We start from the raw sequence: 17,039 nt of genomic DNA, 5'->3' as shown, positions 1-17,039 counted from the left end.
ACATCTTCCACATAATGAGAATGACACTTTGTAAGAATTGAGGCCATGTTTTCTTGGTTACAACAATGCACAAGTCTTTTTTTGTGTATGCAAAACTCACAATATGTGAGTGGTTTAGTATTAAGCATAACCAAAATAATACAAGTAAAGACCCTGCTCACAAACGAGCCAGGGTATCCAGAAGACCACAACATAGCACAAATCGAAACACCATATGTCAAGCTTTACATGGAGCCACCCTTACAATAAACGGGAAGAAGACTAGAGTTCCCACTAGAGACATCATCGACAGCCACTCGGCAATGCACTATCTCTGGCCAGAAGCATCCATACCACCAAGAGATAGAACCACCATGAGACTATGGAGCAACCATAACCATCAAAAATGCAAGAAGGGTAGGGCCCATAGTCCCATCACCAATAGCTCCCGATGGAGCCAGCAAAAGGAGCCACAAACACGCAGCCAATCACCAAATCTGAACCAGATCCCCTGCATCACCACACTGCAAACCGCCATAGTCTATCACCCAACCCCACACCGTGCCAAACAAGTACCTGCCAAGCCACATGATGCCACGTACCACCACAATGCTCCCGCCATCCAACGGTCATCCTGCAATCACCACGAACTTGAAGCCCAACAGACAAACATATCTGCCAAAGCCACTCGAACAAGAGCAGGGGGAGCAGCCACCCCGAGGGACAAAAATTCACAGATCTGCACCATCCAACTCCAAAGACAAGGGTTGGGGCAACAAGGTGGTCCCTCAAGACCAAAGCTTGACCCTCACTTGAAACAGCAGGTCACACAGCCCGAGCTACTTCCAGCAAAACGAAATGCTAGGTCTCCAGACAGTCTGCCAAAAGGCCCCCCCACCTGATGAGAACCTGCTAGCTGGCTGGCGCCAAGTTGAGCTAGGATAAAGGGGCCTATAAAAAACCACCCCCCTTTAGGAGGACTGCCCGGGCCACTTTTTTTGTGCACTTTCGGACCCATTGTGAGACACAAATGGGTGAGAGTTGGGGTGGACAATGTAGCCAACTTGCAATCGTGGCCATTAGATCTTGGGTTCAAGCCTTGTTGGCACAATGGCTCTAAATGCCCCTCCATTCTGGTTTTCTATTTACACCCATTTTTTATACACATAAAAAATGTTGTGTGGACGTTCTTCGTCTGTATAAATGCAACTTGATTCTAGATTTTTGTTGTTGGTAGAGACGATCTCGATCTTCATTTTGAACGTCTAAGCACTTGATTCTGTTTAGCGTGCTTTCCGAAGTGTGTGTTTCCTCTTAGGTGGCCTTAAGTTGGCCCCTTTACCCTAGGGTTAGATGACACCAAGCGCAAGCGATACAATGCGCACGTCTTATACTAGTTGTTTCCAATATTGATTGAATTCACTCAAAGAATAATTCCATGCTTATGAAGCTTTAGAATGTCCGAAAGAGTGAAATGTGGGTCATTGGGTTAAAGGGTAACAATATATGCATAGCAAATTATAAGAATTTTGATATAAAACTTTTATTCACGTGAGCCGACATATTTGGCTCACTTTTATTTATATTAGGAAGAATCTTCTTAGATTCCTCCTCAACGTCGTCTACAATCTACAGTGCTCCCTACCTATCAACAAAACATGCGATAAGGATCGATCTCGTGTGCAGGGGAGATGCATTCAATCTGAGATGGTGAAGGCCACAAGCGCAATCACGCTTAGTTGCTGAGCGGGAGCAACTCTTTTTTTTTTTTTTGGAGAAAATCGGCTTTGCTTGCCCCCCCCCCCCCCCCCCCCCCCCCCCCCCCCCCCCCCCCCCCCCCCCCCCCCCCCCCCCCCCCCCCATCTTCTCTCTTGCGCCCGAAAGCGAATATTCTTTTTTAATGAGAGATTTTCTCATTTTCCTTCCGGTGGGTGCCCACTGGTGGCCTACAATAAGGTATACCAATGCTTATGCATTCAAATACAAAATCACCAGCAAGTCCTAAGTTCCTTGACTTATCAAATGCAGTACACGAACTTGTATCTTGAACTACAAATTAAGGTATACTTTTTACCTAACCACATTCTTTTCCAAGATGAAGCATGTGCTCAAGCCATTCAAACTAGCTCTTGTTGGAGTCAAGACTAAAGTAGTCCTCTACCAAGTACAAAGGAAACGACTCACAACTACTAAGAGGGGTGGGCATGCCCAAGAGAAGACAAAGGACGGCAATGAGCTAGACGTATCAGTTGATGGTAGATATTGATTCATAGTATTAGGACCAAATGAAGATGGAGGAGGAATATTGGCCAAGGGGTGCATATAAACAGACACTTGTAGCTTTTGACCCTCCAAGCAATGATCTCCAAGGCTACACACAAAATAAAATATGCCTACACTTGGGAGCTCCACTATGCTTCCCCCCTCTGTATAGTTTGTCATGGTGGACGATACTGTGCATGTCTTGTAATCTTCATAGCCCACTTGTAGCACATCATGGTCCTCTCTTAAGTAGTCAAAGTCTGTAAAAGTAACAAGATTTGGGGTTGGCTTACTTCAAAAGTGAAATGTGATTGAAATTTGAATCCTCACAATCTTTGTCAATACACATATAAATATAAATATATATAAGTGCTACCTTATGTTGGCATGGATGATAAAAATAAAAAAGGCCTCCGCGATAAAGAAATAGTGAGGTACCGGGTCACACCTCCGGCACAAGAAGATTTAGAAATTTTCTCATGTAGGAAAGGGGAGCCTTTTTCAGTGTTTTTCATATAATGCATAACATCATGAGCTTCTGCTTGGGAGGCACCGCATACCTAGCTAGGTACGATTGAGGGCAAGGACCCCACCACACCGACGGTCCCTGTACCTGGTTAGCCTCCCTCACATAAGCTCATGATGTTGAGTTAAGTCATAATGTGGAAATTATTGTGAGAATCTGTCCAAAACATCTTGTGGATCCACACCCAAGGAGAGACCGGCCTCTTTCTTGCAAAGTGTGACCAAGTATCGATCTTTGATTGGTAGCGGCCATGTAACATTGGCTATGAGGCATAGCTAGTTGAGGACATGTATTAACAAAGCTACATTGGGATTCAAGTGATCAACCAAGGGGGAGGATGGATTCACTTGCATCCACTTAAAGACGAGTTAGCCAATCCAACAAGGGAATGCTTTATGATCAGTCACCTAGACCCTGCGTGTGTGCAAGGTGTTAGCCTAAACCAGCAACAAGCTTTCGCATTTTGCAGGTTAGTTTCTAGACGGGCGTGTGTGTGTGTGTGTGTGTGTGTGTGTGTGTGTGTGAGAGAGAGAGAGAGAGAGAGAGAGAGATTACACAGGGAATCGCCCACATAGAAAGATTTGCCGGCGGTCCAGAGGGAGTAATTGACGCCCGTAGTCCAGCCTACGTCGTCGCCCACCACATAGCGTCGCCCGCTCACTCTGCTTCCGCTCACTATCACCACCACCACTGCCACCACCACCGCAGCTATCTGCGGGCTCACGTACAGAAACAACGCCATTAGCCTCCCTCACTCTCTCCCTCCCTCTCCGCAATACTCCTTTCACCCACTCACACTTCCACCTACGCACATTAACGACTTTTCAAGATTCTTTAAACAGTCAAAACAATATCAGATGGCAGAACTTATCCCATGTCACGATTTTGACGAGTATGTAACCAGAGACAGACAGAGAGAGAGAGAGAGAGAGAGAGAGAGAGAGAGAGAGAGAGGATTTAACATGGCGGATGCCAGGAGCCATGCGGGAGCACCGTTGCAGGGAAAGCTCACTTGGAGACCTTTCCAATTATGGCCTACGACTGGGATCATATGAATCCCTGACCTTGACGACACGTGGAAAGAGTACCTCACTTTGCATATTTTCCTTCTTCTATAGGGTAAAGGGGCCAATAAAAAACCACCCCCCTTTAGAGGACTGCCGGGGCCACTTTTTTTGTACACTTTCGGACCCATTGTGAGACACAAATGGGTGAGAGTTGGGGTGGACAATGTAGCCAACTTGCAATCGTGGCCATTAGATCTTGGGTTCAAGTCTTGTTGGCACAATGGCTCTAAATGCCCCTCCATTCTAGTTTTCTATTTACACCCATTTTTTATACACATAAAAAATGTTGTGCAGACGTTCTTCGCCGGTATAAATGCAACTTGATTCTAGATTTTTGTTGTTGGTAGAGACGATCTCGATCTTCATTTTGAGCGTCTAAGCACTTGATTCTGTTTAGCGTGCTTTTCGGAGTGTGTGTTTCTTCTTAGGTGGCCTTAAGTTGGCCCCTTTACCCTAGTAGAAAAGTTACCTAGACTCCCGCCATCCATTGCTTGCGTTTCTATCTAGTGTTAGGATAGCAAGGTTTACTCCTTAAAAGAGATGGATTGAGGGTCAAGGGCTCGTGGGCCCTTTGCAAGGGATGCAATTTCGTGTTGTTTTGCCAATGCGACCAACTCCAATATCAAGATCATCGATAAAGAGGTAGCACATATTTCCTTTCTTTTGGATCACATCAGAAGCTTCTTGTTATCTTCGTTGAATAAGACTGGAGGGTTCACCAACATTCCCACTCTCGGGCTCATGACCAGCACTCCTCATGATGGGGGCTCATAGATTGAACTAACACAAAATGCAATAAAGATGAAGAAGTTTCATAGAAATCCTAAGAGAGGGACAATTGAAAAGGTAGAAGAGAATAGCAGGGAGGCTGGAGGATGCAAGTATCACCACATGATTGCAGAATCTCTGTTGGCGGAATGTTAATTATCATGCTGAGGGTTTTGGTTAAGACTTACATGTTTCTTTGCGATGGACGGAGAGTATGATGCTGCAAATGAACCACAAAGATAGACTTACTTGGAGAAAGAGATATTGTTGCACGATTGAAGTACCCTTTGATAGAAGCAATTGCTTGCTGGTCAATCTGCTTGCTATTCGCTGGTCGATAGAACGTACTGGCCTTGTCCATTTTGAACCATTTTTTTACATTCCCAAAATTTTGTGCACCCATGCATCTCCACTTTCCACGTGGCCCTTTTTCGACTTCTTAGAGGAGGATACTCTCCATTGTAATAGCTAGATTAGAAGCTCTAGCTTTGCCAATAATTGAGGAGGGCTACCATTGCACCCTTTTTTTCAGTACAACAGCAACATGGACATCATCTATTGCCACTTTTGATCAAGTCGACGAAGGAGCTTACCAGTAGTACAATTTTTGAGAAGGACTATCACTGCCATTTTTTAGTCATTGGGGGAGCAAGCAGCAACACACGTGCTTGGATTGCCAAAGATGGGAGGCTAAGAGTGGAGGAGAAAGGCAATCATAGGAGCAAAGAAGAGTAGGTTTAACTTTCCCTTTCACGCAACTCGTAACGTAGCAGTGGTTATTATGGCGTGCGTAGATCGACGACAGTACTTAAACCACGGACCAACTATGGACACACACACACACAAATTCTTGCGACGTATGTCTACTCGCAACAGGGGATGGAGAAAAAGAGAGAGTGGGAGAGGGGGAGAGATCTGCAGGTACTGTGTTTTGGAGAGAAACGTTACGACATCTAAGATTTACTGATGCATCATGAGAGAGAGAGAGAGAGAGAGAGAGAGAGAGAGAGCCTTACTTGATGCCATGCTTTCTCCTCTCTTCCTCATGCACATGCCCTGCGAACGCTACAATTGCCTTCTTCTCACGTCGACGACGATTCCTCACTAATGTTGTTTTTTAAAATTAGTATAATAATTAGAAAACTTCAATTTTTGGTTCACCCTCCAACACCCTTGTGGCACTTTCCACGAACCCTTCGCTCCATTCTAATAGTTAGATGGTTTGGCTGTTTCAGTTTGTTAAGGGCTAGCCACTAAGGGTTAGTGGCTTTTGGTTTGATCGCTAATAGTTGATAGTGTTTGGCTGCTTAGGGTTGGTTTTTGTGAAAGCCACTTAGGTTTCAAGAAGGTGGAACTTTATATTAAAAGAAGTAAAAGAAGGACATTACATTGACCCTTAGGAGGGGGAGGGTCACCCCAACAAAGGGAGTCAAAGCCTAAGGATGTGATCTCTCATTCTAAGCCTAGAGATTGAGTAGTACAAGGGGATTATTCCTCTCCATGGAGACCATGGAAGACTTTTTTGCATAAAATGAAATGCTAGGTTTAAATGAGCTGGGTATTTTATCTTCTTAAACTAGGCTTCAATAGCCACCTTAGCTCTAAGTGCAACACCATAGAGTGACTTTCCCAGAGAATTGAAGATGAAGGAGTTTCTTTCAACTCAAATGAACCATAAGATGATACCTCTCCAGACATTCCAGAGAGGGATGTCTAGGCCCTTACAATTTCCCATAGAAGATCTACAGGTTCAACTTCCATATTTGACCCCAAATTTGATCTTTGGAGAGAGTCTTTCTGCTTTCTTTACAATGGAAGAAGATGTGGTGGATATCTTCTGTGGCGTGGTTACACCTAAGGCATGTGCCATCTGACTTGCCAATTCTTAAAGCTTTGGCACCACACCAAATGCCCTTGTGCAGAATTAGCCAGAGCAGAGTACCAAGCACATTGAAATGTGTAGGTCCATTGTCTGCAGCTCCAATCAATGTTCCATTTCTTGTTTAGCTTCTTCTTCAAATCCTCCTCAGCCCCATGTTTAGGCTTGAAGCTCTAATAAATTTGCATAGCCAACCATGACAGTTGAGCCTCTTTGGAGGCTCCTCTGGGAGGTAGGTGAAAATGAGAAAGCACCGATTGTAATCTGGCACGACACCATTTAACTACTTTCTAAGATTGTTGATGTTGTGTGTGTAGCTCTGCAACTGATTTAGGCTTTGTTCCATTGAAATAGTCCCCCCATAAGTGTATTCCTGCTTTAAAACAAATGTGAGCCTTCCTGCAATTAGAAAGATTCAATTTGCATGCAAAATATCCTAGCTAGGGTGAGTCCTGCATAAAACAATGCATATTAGAATAAAAAGAGGATTTTGATTTCCACTTTTCCTTCAGTTCTTGCCAGGCATTCCAAAACCTTCTGACAACAATAGATCCAGAGGGTAGAACTTTGATTGGAGAGAACACGAGTCTCTAAGGGAACAATTATACCAGGCTGTATAGTTCTCTACTCTGAATTTAGTTAGGTGTCTTTTGAGCAACCACCCAAAAATCATTTGAGTCCAAGGATCTAAGGAGCCACTTAGCTGCTAGTTTGGTAGAAATAAGGTTTAGATTGAGCAGACCCAACCCTCCATTGACTTTGGGTAGACATCACACATCCTAGGCTACTTTTGGAACCTTGTGATGGTCCAAATTTCTACCCCACAAGAAGGATCTAAACAAGGTAACTACTTGTCACATCTGATATTTGGTTGGTAGATTAGAGATGGCATTAAATAGTGGTTAAGTACAAAGGTTTTGTTGGACAGAGAGGTTGGGTAGTACGACCAACTGATAATTTTTCTTTTTAGCTTACTGAGGACCCATTCCGACCTTTGCTTGAAAGTTACTTTAAAACCCATAGGAATGCCTAGCAATCTAAATAAGTGCCCATCCTGGATCTGGGAGCAGCCTGATCTAGAGACTAATGAAGGGACCTCAGACGATGCAGACTTAAAGCCAGTTTTGATGTGGTTAATTACAGAGCCACTAGCCTCACAAAAAGTAGATAGGCATTCCCAAAAAGTTTCAATTGTATGCCTGTCATTGAACATTATGGCATTAGTGTCGTTGGCAAACTGTTGTAAGCACAATTGGTTGTTGGCTCCTGGTATTGCTATCCCTATCAAGTTGGCTGACTCCATTTTTGCTTTAACTAAGAAGCCCAAGGCATCTAAGCAGACATCATATAACAGAGGTGCAATTGGGCAACCTTGTATGATAGATCTCAACAAGGGGAAAGGATCAGTTAATTCACCATTAACAACAATTCTGGCAAAAGCATTCCCAAATAGCACTTGAATGAATTTGATAAATTTCTGGCCAAACTTTATATCAGATAGAGACTAAAACACAAAGTCCCTTTCAATTCTATAATAAGCCTTATCAAAGTCAATCTTGAAGAAAATAAATCTATGATCTATTTCCTCAGTGTACTCAAAAGCTTCCCACAAAGTGATAATAGCATCAAATAAATCTCCCCTTGTTAAATCCTTTTTGTTGTGGTAAAATGATTTTTCATCTTAGCTAGGGCAAGGGCAAAGATCTTATACACAGTAGTTAGACAGGTGATTGGTCTCTAGTTGCCCAAGTCCTCCTTACCCCCTTTTTATGAATGAGCTTTATGACTCCAATGTTGATGGTTGATGGCAAAGCTCCAATTGCCAAGGCTTCCTGCCAGACCAACAAGATGTAGGGGAGCAAAAACTCTTTGTAGTTCTGGTAAAACTCATTGGACAGTCCATTCAGGCCAGGTGATTTTCCAGGTTTCAAGGAATCAATAGCACTTCTCAACTCCCCCGCAGTTGGTCCAATTGCCTAGCCATTGATGGGTTAACCATCTTTTTTTAAATTCTGGCTATTTTGGCTCTAGCATTAAGTGGACCAGCCCCCCTTTTAGGAGGAGAAGAGAAGATTTCAACATAATATTTCTTAACAACTTCAAGGTTCTCCTTGTGAGAGTGGACAATATCACCTTCTTGATTTCTAAGAAGGGGGTTAAAGTTCTTGATTTTCTTTTGTTTTAGCAGCCTGTACATATTTGGGTCAGTGGAGTCAATTTTCCCTGCCCAGAAATCTCTAATCTAGTTAAGGAAAACCTTGGCAATGAGAGGAGCTCCTGTCTCTTTGATTCTTCTTTTAGCTCAAAAAGGGCAGGGGAAGGAGGACTATTGGGTTGGGTCACCATCTCTAGGCCAGAGACTTATTTAGTTATCATCATTTTCCTGTGTTGTCTAATAGCCCTTCCCCTAAGCCTCAAATCATACAATGCTTTCTGTGTGTGCTTGACTGCCAGATCCCATGCTTTAAATGTTGAAGAATGAAGACTAAAAGCATTGTCAAAAATGTATTTGACCTTGTTTCTCACACATTGCAGGGGGAGCAGAGACTGTTCAAAACAATGCCAACCAGCTTTGAACATGTGTGCTTCTCTTATGAACTCAAACAAGACAAGTGAATGATCAGACATGAGAAGGGAATTGTCAGCCCAACAGTTAATGTGCCAAAAGTCTTGCATAAGATTTGAATTCATGTAAGTTCTATCTAGTCTTGCTGATCTATAGCAATTACCTTGTTGTTTGTTGGTCCAAGTAAAACCCTTTCTTGAGAAATGTCTAAGAGATTCTGCCTATCCACCAATTCTTCCATTGATGTTTCTCTGCCCCATCAATGACTTGTCCAAGGTTATTCCATCTATCATCCAGAGATTCTCTCCCTCCTCCCCCCTTTGGGGAGAGAGGGAGAATAGAGCTTCAAGAATCTCTCAAAAATGGTTTTGTGAAAACTTTCTCATCAAATAACCCCCTCCAGAGGCAACATTCATTGTTCAATCCATGTCCAAATCTATTTGGACAAAGAGGATTTCTTCATCTCGCCTCTCAAACATGAGAATGTTATCGTTAGGGCACCCTGATTTAACCGCATGGCTTCCAACATGAAGCTCCTTGAAAGGAGAATCTACTTCACCTACATTGGAAAGAGCATGCACATAGATGCTTATCAGTTGGGAAACACCATATCCTTGCAATAAAGGGAATCAAGAGGAATTAGAGTTGTCTAATTTCCTAAATGGATTCGAAGATGTTTTCATTGATGACATCCCTAGTGAGCTATCTCTAAAATGAGGGATGATGACCATGCAATTGAGCTCCTACCCAAAAGCTCACTGCCTAACAATTGATCTCCTACCCAGAAGCTCACTGCCTAACAAGCCTCCTTATCGAGTTTCACAAGCTCAACAAGAGGAGATCATGAGGCAAGCGCATGAAGTGGTGAAAAAAAAAGGTCTAGCTCCTCTCCATTTTGTTCACCATTTCTTTTAGTGCAAAAGAAAGATGACACATATCACATGTGTGTCGACTATAGGGCACTAAATAAAATCACTATCAAAAAACAGATTTCCAGTGCCGCGGGTAGAAGATCTATTTGATAATTTACAAGTTTTGGCATGACAAATGCTCCAGATGCATTCAAACTCATGATGGACAAAAAAATCTTCAAGCCATTCAAATTCTCTTCAAGAATATAAGCGACACCTCCAGGTAATCTTTCAAGATTGTGAGAGACTATAAGCTTTTCATTAATAAAAAGAAAAGAGAATTTTTCCTACAATAGATTCAATATTTAGGTCACATTATCTCTAAAGATGGCACCCATATGGATGCAAGAAAACTAGAGATAATAAAAGGATGGCCTAATCCAAGGAATCTATAGGAGGTATGAAGCTTCATAGGTATGTGTGCATACTATAGATGCTTCATAGAAAAAATTCTCTCTAATAGCAGGCTCATTACATGACTTAACAAAAAAAGAACGTTAAGTATTCATGGACTGCAAAAGTGCAAGAAGCTTCTGAGAAGCTTATCTCTCAACGTGTGTTCATACTACTAGATCTCTCAAAGCCATTTGAGGTCCAATCTGATGCTTGTGGTGATTGCCTTGGAGCTATTTTGCTTCAAGAAGGGCATGCCATACCATATGAGAGTCAAAGACTCAACTTCAATAAGTGAGTATTGGGCAAATACAAAAATAAGCTACTAACTATTCTATATGCCCTAAACACGTGGAAAAAATCTCTCTTGGGGACTCCATTCATCCTACGAATGGATCACAAAAGCCTCAAGAACTTCGTGACGCAAACCAAGCTCTCTGACAAACAAATGAGGTAGGCAAAATTTCTTTTGCAATTTAAATTTCATTTTACTCACATTGTTGGCAAGCACAATCAAGTGATCGATGCACTTTCACAACGACCAAGGGTAAATGTGGTGTCTATGGCAACTCACAATGATCTATCTTTTATGATAGATGAGTCTACTACAAACCGAGACTTTAAGTAAGTAATTATAGCCTTTGCAATAGGGAAGTAACAAGAACCATTCACCTTGAAGGATGGTTATCTTCCAAATGGAAATAGGCTATGCGTTAATCCCCCATACAATAAGAACGTCATGTATGAATCCCATACATCTCCTTATGCAAGGCAAAGAGGAAATCCATAATCTACTCTTCAAGGAGTAGAAATGTATTTCTGTTGGTCTACCATGAAAAGTAAACATACAAGAGTATGTTTCAAAATGTGTGGTATACTAAAACTTGAAATTTGATCGAGGGAAGCAACTTGGATTGTTTCAGTCGCGACAGGCTTGACAAGAAAACACACTCTATGCCTGTCAAAAAGACTATTGAGGCACATCAAATGGCAACCCTCTTCAGATCTCTAATTTTCAAGCATCATGGATTTCCAACACCCATAGTGTCGGACAAAGATCCTAGAATGACCAGTAATTTCTAGAAGGGTCTCTTTGAGACTCTAGGAAGTAGATTAAATTTCTCTTTCGGCCTATCATCCATAAACGGATGACGAGTGAAATAACTAATCTAATGATTCTTGATCTACTAAAAGCCTATGTCATGGAAGTAGATCAATGTTCTCATTGATAGAAGTACCTACCTCTTATAGAGTATGTGTACAATGATATTGTACATACTTCTATGGGGAAAGTACCTTTTGAGGTTGAGGAAGATCCACAAGTCCCTTACTACTTAAAAGTACATGGGAAGATCTTTGCTGCTACTGAATATAGCCGAGACCTACAAGAATCTTTTCCAAAGATTAAAGGGGTTATATCAATCTCAAAGGAAAGGCAAAAAGGGATGCTGCTAATATGCACACAAGAGCCTTAGCCTTTAAGGAAAACGATTGGGTCTTACTTAAGTTTCCTAAGGCTCGATTGAGGCAAACGACGGGCAGAAATCCAACGGGTCATCAAAAGTATTATGCTAAACCAGCAAAAATATATTATGGTCCTTTTTAAATTTTTAAGTTAAGCAATGAGATGGCTTATTAATTAAAATTTCCCAACCATTGGCTCATGCACCATGTTTTTCATGTGAGCCTACTCAAGCCCTACAAAGGAGAGCCTCCAAATGAACCAATTATTGAAGCCCCTCCCGAAATCGAAGATCAAGAAGAGGTACTACAAGCCGAAGCTACCCTTTGGCATGAAGACAAGGTACTACAACATGGTAAGATTATCCGACGATATCTTATTAAGTTCAAAAATTATCCTTTTGAAGATGCTAGATGGATGCAAGGGATCCAGCTTAAGGATAGTATGAACCTTGTCAATGCTTACAATGCTACTTTAGAGTAACCAAATGTACATGTTTCTTTTAAATTATCAATGTTTATGTCTTATAAGACTCATTCTCTCTTTATTGTGCACAAATTTAAGTAGTATGCATACTAAGAATCATGTTTGGGATGACGACGTCTCTCAAACACCATGTAGAATTTTTCACTCTACTTGGGAGGATGAAATGGACTAAAGAGCAGACATGCTTGTTGCAGCTATGTCTCCCAAGCACCAAATGGATTAGTCATCCATCTTGGAATGATGTCGTAGGTAAAAAGGGATCCTCTACCCACTAAGACAAATTGACCAATGACTATGACTTTATTATCTCTTTTACCTCATAGTTGCGGACGACTATGATTTCAAGAGAGAGGTAATGTCATTAAATATCTAATATCTAACCAACCCAAATGATTTTCTCATATTAAACGGATCATTTAATATGGGATAACAAACGGGAACAAGGGTTAGAATATAGAAATGTGCTTACAGATCTATCTCAATACGGGGCCAATGGTAAAGGGGCCCAAATGAGAGATGGTATATCAAAGAACAAGGTTAACTAATAAAGCTTAAAAGACCTTACAATTAGCTTCATTAAATACCTTCAATGGTTAGTGTTAAAAGTCCTTTGAGCTTAAGCAAGCTAGGGATGAGCTTGAGGTGGGAACCCGACCTAAACTTAAGCAAGCTAGGTTTGTGCTTAAGGTGGGAACCTTAAGCAAGCTAGGGTTGTGCTTGAGGTGGGAACCCGACCTAAAATTAAGCAAGCTAGAGTTGTGCTTCAGGTGGGAACTTGACCTAAACTTAAGCAACCTAGGGTTGTGCTTGAGGTGGGAACTCCACCTAAGGTGCTTGTCATGCTTGATGACTAAGGTACTTGAGGTACTTGTCACATTTAATGAGGAAGTTGCTTGAGAAGCTTCTATGCATGGGGGGTAAGATGCTTGAGTCAAGAAGAGAACCTACACACTTAATGAGGAAGTTGCTTGAAACTTCCTATGCATAAAAATCTCAAAGTTAGGGGAATTCTAAAAGAGCACATGGGACACATGTCAGACACTCACTTAGCTTAACCACATGGTGTGCTTGAATGCTATTGGTTAGGCTAAAGAGGGGTCCAATGACATTCTACTTCCATCTAGCAAATATCTAGATATTTTCAAGCTCTCTCTCTCTAAGGGGTAAGGAGGACACTTGTCAAAAGACTACCTATGTGCTTGACTGCAGGCTACATGTGATTGGCTAGGGGGGGAGAGGTCCAATGAGCTTGTAGCATGTAGAAATTTCACCCAAAGCAAGGAAGGGGGGTGCTAAGGGGATATACTCCACACACGCACTCATTTGCAAACCCATTCTCACTTGGTGAAAGTTGAGGAACACCACCTCCTTCTCCAAGCTTGTGAGAGTGAAAGCCTACACCAACACTCTTGGCTATGGAATGCAAATCCAACCAAGCGTCATGCTTCAATGCTTAAGCTTTCCATCTTCTCCATCTTCATTACTATGCTATTATGTATGCTAGAAAGAAGAGTAATGATAAGTGAGAAACTATTTCTTTCTCCTATGGAATGTTTCTTCTTTCTCTTCCCTATCCTCAAACCCCGCTATCTCTCTCCACCTTTGAAGGTGTTTGAGGCCTTGGGACTGAGGCTTGAGAGAGTTAATGCTTTCTTCAAGTTTATGTTATGCTTGTGATGCATGAAGCTTTCCATCTTCATTGCATCACCTACGTCACAAGGAACACAAAGATTGCATTGTACCAAGTCTCTCTTGATGGGAGAAACTATAATACAAATGCCTATTTGAGGGGGGACCAGCTCCATATGAATCCGGTCCTCAACTATTGTCATGTTGTCTAAACACTCTCTCTCTCTCTCTTGCAAAAGTATTGTTCATGCCAAGATAACTAAGTACCATGTTTATGTTGCTACCATCGATTAAGTTCACCCGCTATGCTCACAAAGTAATCTCTCAAAAGTGCTTTGCCTAATTTCCTAATTCCGCTACTCTCAAAGTTCATAGGCCATTTGCATTACATTGTATCAGAGCATTTGGTTTCTCTTTTCTTGCTTAGGAAGAGAGGTCCTTAAGTAGCCTATTAATGGTTGATTTTGTTAATTGTATTAGGGTAAGTGGGATTGGGATCTATTATCGGTTTTGTTGAGCCCACTATGTGGGATATGGTGCACACCTTGGGAGCTTTGGTCTTGATAATGGAGTCTTTTTAGACTTGCCTACGGCTTTACCATTATTGAGCCATAAGAAGTCCGAAAGGAGCTATCCCTCGGCACTTTCGCTATGTTAGACTCACTCCACTACTCTCTATAATCAACCAATTTGAGCCGTGGGTGTAGATACTTAAGTGCCTATTTTCAAAGACTAAGAGGAGTAGCAACTAAGGTCTTGAATTGCCAAAGCATACACTAAGTAAACACCTAAGTTTAATTAACATGGGTGACAATAACCAAGAGAGTAGAATAAATTGATAACTTTGATTTTGCACATGAAGGTGTTAATGATGATGCCCCCATGTTTGTTAATTATCTTGTTACACAAGCTATGGGCAACCCCTCTTTGCAAGCCAAAGTTACTCAATAACTCTGTGCTTATGGGATTTCCTTTCCTTTCAAAGAGGAGAGAGAGCTTAGGAGGCCTCTTGGTGATACCCCCAAAAGAAGACTCTCTCCCATACGAGAGGAGGAATCCAAAGAACGATAAACTAATGACTCCCTAAGTTCCTCAAAAGATGTGGGTCCATGAAGATGGTGGTCTAGACGATCGCCAACTCCTCCCAAGAGGAAACAGTTAACCTATAGTCCTTCTCCTCGTCACTCCAAAAGGGAAGAGAGGAAACAAAGGAAGAAAAGGGAAAGAAAGAGGTCACCCTCTTCTCCTTCTTCTTCACCTTCCTCCTCTACCAATGAAAGCTATGGCTATTCTCCTAGAGAATATAAGAGGGGAGGACATCGTAAATCTTACCCTGCATGGTGAAGGTCACAAAAGCTAAAGAAGTTCAAAGAGGGAGGAAAGAGTATCTCTTTTCTCACCTATGATGGCACCTTTGGTGCTACCGACAAAGTATTGGCCTTCATCCAACAATTTGATGGGCCTTTGGAGACAAGGGCTTTACGGAGTCCTCCAAGCTACACCATGTAGCTATGCACTTCCAGAAATTGGCTCGTCAATGGTGGGCTAGCCTTTGTGGCAACGGCGAAGCCCCAAAGACATGGAAAACTCTACGAGTTTTCATCATGAAGCAATTCCTTGCAAGTGATGCAAAGGAAAAAGTGTTTACCAAATAGTGAAGTTTAAATCTTCTCTCTCATGAGTCTATCCACAAATATGTGGACAAGTTTTGGGATTTACGTCTCAAGGCTACTATCTTTCAAAAGATAGACTTTGTCGAGCAAAAGCAACAATTCTCTGTGGGATTACCCAAAGAGATGACCGAGTATTTTAACTCTCAATGGCCTCGTTCTATCACCAAAGTAATCCACCACACCATGGTTGCTTCGCGCATCAATTTCCAACAAGGGACTAGATGGAATGTCAAGCCCATGGAAAATAAAGACAAAAATGATGCCAAGGGAAAACCCAATGCCCAAAATTCTTACCAAGGCTATTCCAACAACAACAACAATTGGTCCAAGGAGAAGGGAGTTTACAAAGGTAAATATAAACTCTCTCCTAAAGAGCTAGAAGCTTTTAGTAAGGACCACAAAATGTTTTAAGTGTGGGGAGCAAGGCCATAGTTACCGTCCTTGCCCCAAGAAAATTGCCCACAATGAGACTCCTAGAGTCTCTATGTTTGAAGCTCCAAAAGAGGATGCTCATTGCCAAGGATTTCTCCTTTCTTATGCTTGGGGAAAGATGCAAGAGCATGATGCCTTTATTTTGTTTGACCCTAGTTCAACTCACAACTTCATACCCACAGAGTTGACCACTAAGCTAGGCATACAAGCCCACAAGATGGGAGATGCATTGAAAGCCCAGGGAGCTATCAAGGGACAAGACGTCTCAGTTACTTCTTTCATTGGAAAATTAAGGCTTCATGTCCAAAGCTATTTGGACAAAGAGGATTTATTCATCTCCCCTCTCAAACATGAGAATGTTACCGTTGGGGCACCATGATTTAACCGCATGGCTTCCAACATGAAGCTCCTTGAAAAGAGAATCTACTGCACCTACAAGGAAAAGAGCATGCACATAGATGTTTATGATTTGGGAAACACCATATCCCTGCAATAAAGGGAATTAAGAGGAATTAGAGTTGTCTAATTTCCTAAATGGATTCCAAGATGTTTTCATTGATGACATCCCTAGTGAGCTATCTCTAAAATGAGGGATGATGACCATGCAATTGAGCTCCTACCAAGAAGCTCACTACCTAACAAGCCTCCTTATCAAGTTTCACAATCTCAACAAGAGCAGATCATGAGACGAGTGCATGAAGTGGTGAAAAAAAAAAGGGATGGTGAGGTCTAGCTCCTGTCCATTTTGTTCACCACCATTGCTTTTAGTGCAAAAGAAAGACGACACATATCACATGTGTGTCGACTATAGGGCACTCAATAAAATCACTATCAAAAAACAGATTTCCAGTGCCGCGGGTAGAAGATCTATTTGATAATTTACAAGTTTTGGCCTGACAAATGCTCCAGATGCATTCAAACTCATGATGGACAAAAAATTATTCAGACCATTCAAATTCTCTTCAAGAGTACAAGCGACACCTCCGGGTAATCTTTCAAGATTGTG

General features: G+C 41.9%; 1 protein-coding gene across 1 annotated transcript; it reads right to left on the bottom strand.

The window, feature by feature from the left end:
* Window positions 1-399: 399 nt before the first annotated feature.
* LOC147458807 (cucumber peeling cupredoxin-like) lies at window positions 400-3,774 on the bottom strand. The gene is made up of 5 exons (XM_086509697.1): window positions 3,730-3,774; window positions 3,323-3,479; window positions 2,164-2,501; window positions 556-613; window positions 400-476 (listed from the first exon to the last, which is right to left on the bottom strand). Exons 1-5 carry the CDS (start codon window positions 3,748-3,750, stop codon window positions 415-417), a joined length of 636 nt encoding a protein of 211 aa, XP_086365823.1. The 5' UTR covers window positions 3,751-3,774; the 3' UTR covers window positions 400-414.
* Window positions 3,775-17,039: the final 13,265 nt, after the last annotated feature.

The sequence above is a fragment of the Adiantum capillus-veneris genome, chromosome 4 (assembly GCF_014529385.1).
Source record: "Adiantum capillus-veneris isolate H3 chromosome 4, ASM1452938v2, whole genome shotgun sequence".
Lineage (NCBI taxonomy): Eukaryota > Viridiplantae > Streptophyta > Polypodiopsida > Polypodiales > Pteridaceae > Adiantum > Adiantum capillus-veneris.
The sequence above is the reverse complement of the archived record's forward strand: the minus strand, read 5'-3'. Positions and strand labels throughout refer to the sequence as shown.